This window comes from Xiphophorus hellerii, chromosome 20, assembly GCF_003331165.1.
Source record: "Xiphophorus hellerii strain 12219 chromosome 20, Xiphophorus_hellerii-4.1, whole genome shotgun sequence".
Classification (NCBI taxonomy): Eukaryota; Metazoa; Chordata; class Actinopteri; order Cyprinodontiformes; family Poeciliidae; genus Xiphophorus; species Xiphophorus hellerii.
This window is the reverse complement of record NC_045691.1, coordinates 23056608-23067482: the sequence shown is the minus strand read 5'-3', so window position 1 is coordinate 23067482 and position 10875 is coordinate 23056608. Positions and strand designations below refer to the sequence as shown.

The window sequence follows — 10875 nt, the reverse complement described above, 5'->3', positions numbered from 1 at the left end:
TGTTCAGGATCAGTTTTCTATTACCTTAAAAACAAAACTTTCTCTGAGCAGGGTGTATGTGTAACTTTGTTTTGTTTGCTTTAATGAATAATTTATGTGTGGGGTCTATTTTTGCTTTAACAACCTTCAAGCCTTTTTGCGGCCAAAAGTGTTTCACGCATCACCATGGTGACAGAAAACACACTGTGGGCTAAAAAAAAAAAACGGAACGTGTGAGCAGGCGACAGAAGGAGAGAAGTTGGTGAAGTGGGCAGGCCTAAGAGGCCAGCTGTTATTGGAGGAGAGAGGCAGCCGTATAAGTTTCCCACTTCCCTCTGGCAGCGTCACTTTCTAACTCGGCCAGCAGTCAGCCTCGACAGCTCTGATTTCTCTTTGCACCTCTTCTTGCAATTCTTCAAAATGAGTTACAGAAGTTCCAACATGCAGATCCCTTCCTCCCGGATCTCCTTCACCCGCTCTGGTCCTCAGTACCGAGCTCACAGTATTTATGGTGGAGCCGGCGGACATGGTGCCCGCATCTCCTCTGCCTCTGCATCCTCCCTGCGCTCCGGTGCTCCCATGTCATCTTCCTCTGGCGGCTTCAAGCTCAGCAGCGCCCTGGGCGGCGGAGCAGGAGCGGGCGCAGGCTTTGGCGGGGCTGGTGCTGCTGCTGCATCTGGTGGCGGGGCCGGTGCCGGCATCCTCGGCAATGAGAAGGGGGCAATGCAGAACCTGAACGACCGTCTGGCCAACTACCTGGAGACGGTGAGGAACCTGGAGCAGGCCAACAAGAAGCTGGAGATTAACATCAGGGAGGCCCTGGAGAGGGGCGGTCAGGATGTGAGGGATTACAGCAAGTATGAACCCATCATAGAAGACCTGCGCAACCAGGTGAGAAGAAAACTTTGCAGTGCTTCAAAGTGGAAATCTGTGACTCTGTCTTGCTATAGTTTAAAGACATAAACAATGACAAAAAGTAGATTTTAAATGTTGAAAATGGCTCCCTAACGGTGTGCTCCAAACTAACGAGATAGTAAGTTTGGAGCACTAACTATCTTGTTAGTTTTGATTTTAAAAATAAGTTGCATTATCTTCAAAAGTTATCAGATTTCATTTATGAAAATGAAGGGTGTGGTTGCTAAGCTACAACCCTCCCTTTGCAGAGCTTCCTTTAGTGCTTCAAACGGGCCAGAACTTCCTGCAGTGAATCACTAACACGAGGTTTGAATCACAAGAGGCTCACTCAGAAGACCAGGGGAAAAAAAAGAAACCCTAAAGAATCTGCTTGTTAGATGGTGATTCTACAAGCACGCTCTGGTGTGGGAGAGCCTCAATGGGAAACAGATGTGTAGTAACCACATCCACACACACACTGAAAGATGTCTGCAGTGCAGCGGTTGTATAACAATCAGCTCCAGTCCCAGAGAGTCAAATGTCACATTCCTTTGCAGGGTCCAGTGCTTCAATATCATATAATGGCAATCTATGGTGACTATCTTTGCATAAAGGGGGCAAGAATTTAGGCTGTTTATTGTGGCAGGATGTACGACCACAGAAAAAAAAAATGCTGAGAGTCAGTCAGAAAGAATTTCCAAGATCTGTGCACGCATACAACCCCAGAGTGATACAAGCGACTGACAGTAACATGCAGCTGAAAGCTGGAGAGAAGAAATAGTTATTTGTGTGACTTCTTCAAACAGGAAACCGTTTATATAGCAACACTAAAACAAACTAGTTTTTGTTTTGCCACAGGAACATCCCCCTCTTCCTGTTCTGCAATTTATGGTTCCTTTTTTATTATGAGCAAATGTTGCTATGAATCAAACAATCCTACGCTCTTGATTCTTGGGTTTCTGCCGTTAAATATGGGGAAGTAAATGTGCCAAATCAGACTTTTACATCTATGGAGGAGCCCTCTCAAAAAGTAACTATATTTTGAGAGCACTATGTCCTTATTTTATATTTTGTTTGCATACACGTATGTATATATTACACAAAAATAACTTTTTCTCATACAGATCTTTGACAAAATAGCCGAGAACGCTCGATTTGTGCTCCAGATTGACAACGCCCGTCTTGCTGCAGATGACTTCAAAGTGAAGTATGTGTTTTTTATGGTTCTCCACATCAATTCCTTTAACTCCATCATCCTATGGAATTTAACGTGTCATGGTGTCTGCATGTCTGACCTGCAACAGGTTTGAGAATGAGATGGCAATCCGGCAGTCTGTGGAGGGCGACATCGCTGGCCTGAAGAAAGTCATCGACGAAACCAACATGAGCAGGCTGAACATCGAAAGTGAGATGGACGCTGTGAAAGAAGAACTCCATTTCCTGAAAAAGAACCATGAAAATGTGAGTTTGCAGTGTCTCTTTATTTTTAGCACTTTACCCTTGGGGTACAATTTATTTTGTTCTTAAATAGAATATGTCATATTCTTGCAGAACAAAATCCAACACAGTTGCAAAGTGGTTCTTGAAACCCAAAGGGATTGCTTGAAAATAGTTTACCATTTCAGTTTAAACACAGAGTAAAAAGGAGAAAAAAAATGTCCATTCTTTTTTACTATGGAAATAAATCCGTGTAGCAAAAACATGTTAGAGGGAGAGGACAGGGAGGAGTTTTCTTTTATTTGTTGAGTTCCTAGGTATTTGAGAATGCTTTCAAGTTTCCCTGGATTTATCTGTGACCTTGCAGCTTTTAACAGACATTAGTAACAGAGTCACAAGTTTCTTTTCACTGCTAAGATGAAGCGTCATCAACAAGCTGTGGATATCAGCTTTAACAGCTGTCTGTTCTTAATATGAAACAGGGTATCAAGACTCACTAACATTTTGCGTCTAAATAGAAACACTCGGTCAGTGTTTCCAGAGTGTTCTTGAAAACAATGCATTTTTTCACATGAAACCATAACATGAAGTTATGGTTTCATGAAACCCAACTTTAATTTTAAATTCTAATCCAGGTTCAGTCAATCTATATATTTTGTTTCTCAAATGGTCTATTGTGGTTTAATGTCATTCACACAGTGAAAATGTTTCTTTATTCAGAAATAAAACCTGTAAACTATGTTTGCTGTACAATTATTTAGTAAAGGCCTAAGTATTTAAGATTTTAGACTATGGATGATTAAATCCAATAAAAACTCCCTAAAAACAGAAAAATTAACCTCTAACTTAAGATGAATTATGCAAATTACATACCGCTGAATTTCACATTTCATAGATATTTCTTAAAACGCTTAAAGCCACACGTTCCACAGGGAGGCGCCAATTCTCCCTTAATGTACATGTATTTATGTAAAAGCCAAAACTTTTTTACATATTTCCTTTTAGCACCATATGAAAAATCCTATAGGCTTCACAACCATTCAGCAATTCAAATTCAACTCTCTTTAACTAAAAAAAACCAACATGTTTTTACATCCCTTTTTTGTCTCCCTAACCCTTTTACGTTCCTGCAGGAGGTAATGGAGATAAGGAATCAGATTTCTCAGTCCGGCGTGCAAGTGGATGTTGACGCTCCCAAAGGTCAGGACCTCTCTCAGATTATGGAGGATATGAGAGCCAACTATGAGAAGATTGCCATGAAGAATGCAGAGGACCTTAAACGCTGGCATGAAAATCAGGTCAGGAATGCCAGAAAAACGAGGGAAATAAAAAGATAAAGTGGTAGGTTATCTTGTCAGGTCAACATGTCGTGTTTTTATTTTCCCCCTGTCAGATTGCAGATGTGCAAGTCCAGGTGTCACAGAATACAGAAGCACTCCAGGGGGCTCAGGCGGAAAAAAGCGATTTAAGCAGACAAATACAGACGCTCGAAATTGAACTCGCGTCTCAACAGAGCTTAGTAAGCCCTCAAAACACTTTCTACACATTTTTGCTTTATTCACAGATTGAAATGATCAAATCTGTAAAACTAGAGCTGCATATTATTTATTCAAGCATGTCGTTTTGTGGAACGGTTTTCACACGTTTTTTAACTTCTTCAACAGAAAGTCTCTTTAGAAGACACTTTACATAACACAGATTTACGCTACAACATGGAAATGGAAAAATACAACAACATCCTTGTACGCCTAGAAGAAGAACTCACCAACTTGCGGGCGAATATTAACCAGCAGACACAGGACTACGAGGCACTGCTCAACATGAAGATGAAGCTAGAGGCCGAGATCAGCACTTACAAGAGTCTGCTGGATGGAGGAGACTTTAAGTAAGAGCTATGAGGGTGAAAATAAATATGTATATGGTTTCATCTCCTCCTTCATTTCAAAGTTTCAATTGGGCATCATAAAGACAAAAAAAATCTATGCTGTGTTTTGCACAGGCTTCTGGATGCACTGGAGGAGTTGGATGACACAAGTTAATTCAATACAGAGATCCAGAAGAAGAACAATGAAAGCTTGCACAAACAACCAACAGCCAAGGGAAAACTGCATCTTGCTGGGTTCGCTTAGCCAAAGAAAGAAAATCTATATTGGCATCCAGGCCGCAACACAATGAAACCTAATTGCTTCAGAAACACACACTCCCTGCTGCGACCAATAAAAGAAGTTGTTTCCATGCTGCAGTGCTTTTGGCTATTTATTATTTTTGTAGAACTGTGTAATGTATTCTGCAGTTTATAGCTGTTCAATGTATAAAACAGGCATCAAACTTTTTTATAAATTTTAAGGGCCAGTGATTGGGTCAAAGTTTGAAGATAAAAAAGAAAATGCAGTCTTAAGTTTGATCAAGCAGTTATGGCAGTCTAACTGCATGCACTTTCATGAGTAGAAAATGCATTCATGTATGGATTTTAGGTAGATGTTCTGCATTTTAAATGAATGTGCATGTGATCAATAATTTTATGAATTTAAAACAGAATATTAGAGGCCTATACTCTATACCTTTTCACACACTGAGCACCAGGTTTTTATTGACTACATTGTTTTGTATTTTTAATCACAAATCCTGATCACCATATAACCTTATGTTGTGTCAAAGCAGGCTACCCTGACAAATCTACCAAGTATAGAAATGCGTTATCTTCACAAACCTGAGCAGCCAGTGAGTATTCTCCAGCTTAAATCTGCCACACCCAGAAAGACAGTTATAAACCATGTAATTGATGACTGCGGAAAAAATTTATTCTTTCATCAAAATGAACAAAAGATGCTGGAGAAACATATGTAACTAGTTCTACTAATTATACCGCAACTACCTTAAAGTAGTGAAGCTCTCTCCTACATAAACGTCCATGTAGCTTCAAAGTGAAACCAACAGAAAAAGATTATGCAGAAGTGGAAGCATGTAGTTCTGCAGCTTCTACATGCAGAAGTAGAAGCTGAACCATCTACTTCTGCATGTTGCCCCTGTGACATATGTCAGAAATGATTCTAATAGAATTAAGATTAATCAGATTAACCACAAGCCTTAAGAACTGATAACAACATGTCTGCTAAATTACTAAAATCATCACATCATAAATTTTACACACACTGAAATAGAAAACACAACTTAATCTACAAGTCCAGATTTTGTTGAACTGAACTTTATTAAATACATTATATGATTTTTTTTATTTTTTATTAACACAAATATGTACAACAAATTACAAAAACAAACAGTGAGTGAAAAAAACTACGAGGCTTAAGGACAAAGAACAAAAAGCAGGGAAACGTTAAATACAGCAAATTTGGGCAGATTACATGGGAAATTCTTAACAAATTGAAGAAGTCTTTAAAGCCTTAGTATTGGTACAGTACTTCAGAGAATACAACTATGAAGAAACAAATGCATAAAAGGCATTAAATTTGGGCTTTATCTTTAAAAATCTGCAGCTGTGGATATTACATTTTGCTAAAATTAATATTAAGTTTATAACAAAGACTTCATTTTTTGGAGTGTTTAAACAGAAAAAGCCACATAATATAATTTTAAAGTTAAACGGTACGTCTATTTTCAATTTTCTTTTTAGGAATAAAAAAAAAAATCTTTCCACAATATTTGAATATATTAGAGTTCCCAGAGAAAGAGAGTGGTTTAATAAAACAACATAGTGATCAACTTGTGTATTAACATGCAAGAAAACAGCTCAGTGTGGCTACACCCCCTAACTTTCTGTCAGCTGTCGGCTGTTATCCTGAATTATGTCACAGCGTAATGGCGGCACAGTGCTTCCCATACATGGAGAGAAAAAAATCATAGCAGTCTATCAGTCCATTGAACAATACAGAATAAAAGCAAGCAAATAGCTTATTTATTATAGTTTTATACCATCATCATAAGCCACAAATAGTGTTAAAATGTACATTTTCTGTGTGTAACTAATGTAACATATTTTCTACATTACACTAAAGCAATAACCAGGGCCGCAACTACATATTTTTGAGGTGGATGCGAACATCATCATTGTAGGCTAGCTTAAGCTAACCTGAATATTGACAACTCTCTTGTTGATACATTGACATTTCTTACCTTCTGTCTTTCAACCACTTTGAAAAGCTTTTCTTCGTCTCTCCAACATCTTTATCCTTCCCCCTCTTCCGTTTTCTGTTTTGGGCCCCGGAGTTTTTTCTGCGCCCCATCTTTAGCTCCCTGTTGTTGAGGCATTACTACAAATTTAAAAGAAAACAAAACGCGCCTCAGCCGCTGCCCAAGCTGCCTGTATGGGAGGGAGGCGCCTAATCAGTGCTGTTCCTCTGTTATTGATCATTTCATACACAAACAGCTGTTAAGTACATAAAATGCTGACTATATAAAAAAAATTCCCCACATCGTTTTTGCGCCCCGGCTAGTGCAGCGCCCCTATGCGTTGCATACACTGCATAGCCACCTTTTGCGCCACTGACTGTGGAATAAACTTCACACTGGACTTCAAGCACGGTCGATTCTGTGCCTCCACACTTTTCCTTTAGGTTCTGGGACCTTAATTCCCAAATTAAAGTCAAAATGTATTTTCATCTATAAAGGCAACTGGGCAACTTTATATCCCAAGTATGACGCTCATGATGTTGTCAGGATTACTTTACGACTAAGAGTCGTGGCTATTATTAGCCCTTTCATGCATAGTGGTCACTACAGTGGACAGCTATCTAAAAGCCATTTTCTTGTGCTTCCTGTGGATTTTTATGTTATAAATGCACACAGACCACTGAAGTGGACACTAATGCATCATAAAATATACCATCAACTACTGGCCATCAGCTGCAAATGCAAGAAATTATTTTTGTTAAATACAATATGGCCGACAGACAAAAAAGCATGAGAACCGACCCGGTCCCTCCTTCTACTGTAGACGACTCTTGCAAGTAAAAAAAATATTGTTACATCAGATAACCCCTAAGGAACAATACTACTGATGTATTTTTCAAATAACTGTGTATTTGGACAAAATTACAATTGATCACATAAAAAAAATATATATTTTTTTACAAAAAAAATTCCTACCTTTTTTATGCCTTAAGAAAAAAATTTTAAAAAATGGAAAAAAAATTCTGAGACAAAGGATCATAATTTATGCATGAAAGGGTCAGACTTAATAATAGCCACCTGCAAGTTGTTGGGAGGTTCGGCGTGCAAGCCAGCATGTGGAGGGGTTTAAATAAATTAGAAGATTGTCTAAAAGTTTTATTTGAATACTTGAGTTAGAAAAAGTAAACTCATTTATATATTTGATTTATGTAATACGTTATTTTTATTATCTTGACAATTATGCAGGAAAATGTTGAAGGGTACGCCACAAAGCTCTATATGCAAGCGTGTTAATGGAAAGTTGAGTGGAAGAAAGAAAGTGTGGTAGGACAATGTGCACAACTGTCTAGGACAGGGGTTTTCAAAGTATGAAAGGGTGAGCCCCCCTCCAAGGAGCACAATGCCTGCTGCGCCCCCCCAATAATCAACCCACACACAAACAAATGCCACTACAAAACACCTTCTAATTGCTTTTATTTTAGAACCATGTCATCTTTTAAAATGACACTTTACCTGAATGAAATTTAACACATGAACATTTTAAAACATTTCCTCCCATTTTAATTATTTTATCAGGGCCTTTGTATGGCAAATACGCCCTTTTTTCATTTTTCTAATGATAAGAACAACCCCAAACTCATTTTTCAACCGTTTTCTCAAACAAACGTTACATCTGAGATTCTGAGTTTAATGTTTGAGATACCAACAGTGTTTTCACATCTTAACAAAAACATTTTGATCAGATCTTTGGAACACATCTGTAAATGTTGCACATTTCCTTGAAATTAAAAAATAAATCAAAAGCCTAAACAGTTGCAAAATCGTGGAGCTCTTTTTGTGGCTCATCTAAACAATTTATCTCGAGCTAAAAGAGCGTGCTGTATGAAAGAGCGGAGGCATACGAAGGAAAAAACAATTACGCACGCTATGCGCACCCTTTCTTTTTCTATCATGGTCCTGAATCATGTGTAACTCATTTTATTTATGATTTTAACTAAATTGGCAACATGGCAACACATTGGCAACATTACTGTTCAGCTCACCTTAGTTTTAGTGGGAACAATGTGCTTGTGCTTTTGATGCGCGAATCCGGTTAATGCGGGGTTGCAGTCCAGGAAAATCCAAACTTTAAGTAGTTGTTGTCATACTTCCTCTTTTTTCTACTTACGCCAGAGCTTGTCTCCCCTGCCTTTTTCTTTACTAAAAATGTGTCCATTCTTTCTTTCACATCAGTAGACAGCAAGCAGATAGCTTCTTTTCCGGTTAATTTTTTCCCTCGCACCGCGCCTCCCCTAAAGTGCTCTGGCGCCCCCTAGGGGAGGCGCGCCTCACACTTTGAAAACCGCCGGTCTAGGACAATCAGTTTTGTCAGGATTGTGAAACGAAGCCCAATAAAGAATTTGGGAGAGATTCAGAAGGTGTAGACAACCACTGGAGTCTCAAGAGACATACAAAGTTAAATTCAATTTGAATTCAAGAATACATTATTGATCCTAAAATTAAGTAAAATATGGTTAAATATCATGTTATTCAAGGTTCTTCAAATGGTTGTTAGGAAGGATCTCTTGTAGCAGTCTGCATTACAGCAAACTTGATGAAGCCTCTGACTGAAGACTCTTAGTCGTAAAGTAATCTGACAACATCATGAGCGTCATACTTGGGATATAAAGTTGCCCAGTTGCCTTTATAGATGAAAATACAGTTTGACTTTAATTTGGGAATTAAGGTCCCAGAACCTAAAGGAAAAGTGTAGAGGCACAGAATCGACCGTGCTTGAAGTCCAGTGTGAAGTTTATTCCACAGTCAGAGAGGATTTGGACAGCAACGCCATCCGCTGTTCATGTCCACTTTGTTTTTATCAAATATAAAGTCAGCAAAGCCATCTACCAGGGAATTTACTGCACTGCTGTCAGCTTAGTCCACTTTATAATTCAACCAGGTCAAATTCATCCAAACCAGTTTTTGTCTGGTTTGGCCTAAATTCAGTTTAAATCAATTCAATTCATTTGAACAAAAAATACTTAGATTCAGATCCAGTCACAATTTTAGTTCATCACTGTTACAAACTGATTAGTGGATATAAATTAAGCCCATCTGATTATTGATTAGCCAACAATTTCTACATCTAAAGCACGGGGCGACTGTGGTGGAGAACAACTCCCTTTCAACAGGAAGGAACAGCAGTATGAGCGTTGTGACTGTACTGTGATCGGCTGAGGGTTGAGAGGACAGAGCAGACAGAAGCACAGGTCCAGGATTACAGTCAGAGCCGTAGGCGTAGGAACCGGGGAGAACTGGAGGGGACATTATAGTACCCTAGACCGTTACTTGGTCTCTGACACTAACGACAATAAACGCAGGTAATATACTTGAAAACAAGGTAAAAACATTGTCCGTTAGAGTGGATGAAAAATGTTTAGATACTTAAATAGCACATTTTTACAAGACAAATGTCTAGCATAAGCTAAAGCTAATGTTAGCCACAAAGTTTAAAGGAAGTAAAACTCACCTTCGTATCTGTGTATAACGAGGCGAACATGTTGAAACCTTTCTCCAGCTACTTGTCAGGGCTTCGGATCGATGTTCATCATTAATTGTTACCTTGGACAAGCCCTGCAGACGCCCAGTGTAAAGAGCCTTTTTCAATAGATTGGAAAAGATTGAGCCGCTTTGCCCCGAACGCGGAAGCTGAGGTGCAAAGAGCCCAACAGTTCAGAGTTTCTCATAAATCCTTTATTGTCACTATTTAAATATCATATTCATTGTTCCAGGTAGGGGAAGCCATGCTTTGCTGCATTTTACAATGAACTTAAGTTTTATATCCAGATTATCAAAGACAGAAAATAGCTATTAAAACAATTGAACTCTGTACTGCTTTGAATGAACAGTTGGGAACCGAAGCCCCGTAGCTTTTTCTTCATCTTGAATATATTTATCTGTATTTGTTTTTTTTCTGGAGGCAGAACAAATGTTTCACTCTGTCGTTGTACAGTGTGTCTGTGAATAAAGTTTTAAAAAAAAACATCCCCCCCCTCCCCCACACCCAACAGACTTCTTGTGGCTTTGATGTCACAGTGATGTCACTCATCCTGTCTATGACATCACTGGCGGCTGCCTTTGTATTGCCAGATTCCACAGAGAAATTCATTTGCAGTCTGAACCAGAGAGCAAAGATGGAAGAGGATAATTTTTTGTTGACAAAAATAAACAATTTACAGAAGAACCGCAGCAAGCTGCAGGAGGAGAACAAAGAGCTTCAGAAAACCATAGAAAGTCTGAAGACTAAATTAGAGCGACTAAACAGAACGGACAAGACACACAACTGGCATGAGGAAAATAGCTTACTTTTAAAATCAAATGCATTTTACAAAAAACAAATCAGAAAAATTAATCTGGACCTGGAAGAAGAAAATGCAAGTATACACCAGCTAAGATGTG

General features: G+C 38.8%; 1 protein-coding gene across 1 annotated transcript; it reads left to right on the top strand.

Annotated features, from left to right (window-relative positions):
* The first annotated feature begins 312 nt into the window (after positions 1 to 312).
* Positions 313 to 4548, top strand: LOC116710493 (keratin, type I cytoskeletal 18-like). Its single transcript, XM_032549575.1, has 7 exons — positions 313 to 870; positions 1998 to 2080; positions 2178 to 2334; positions 3444 to 3608; positions 3704 to 3829; positions 3975 to 4195; positions 4310 to 4548. Exons 1-7 carry the CDS (start codon positions 400 to 402, stop codon positions 4347 to 4349), a joined length of 1263 nt encoding a protein of 420 aa, XP_032405466.1. The 5' UTR covers positions 313 to 399; the 3' UTR covers positions 4350 to 4548.
* Positions 4549 to 10875: the final 6327 nt, after the last annotated feature.

What these genes read in the sequence shown, in the direction of transcription:
- LOC116710493 (XM_032549575.1), top strand. Translation starts at nt 400, where the DNA reads ATGAGTTACAGAAGTTCCAACATGCAGATCCCTTCCTCCCGGATCTCC. An exon ending in TGAAAAAGAACCATGAAAAT is followed by an intron (nt 2,335 to 3,443) that starts GTGAGTTTGCAG and finishes ACGTTCCTGCAG; the next exon opens with GAGGTAATGGAGATAAGGAA. An exon ending in AACGCTGGCATGAAAATCAG is followed by an intron (nt 3,609 to 3,703) that starts GTCAGGAATGCC and finishes TCCCCCTGTCAG; the next exon opens with ATTGCAGATGTGCAAGTCCA.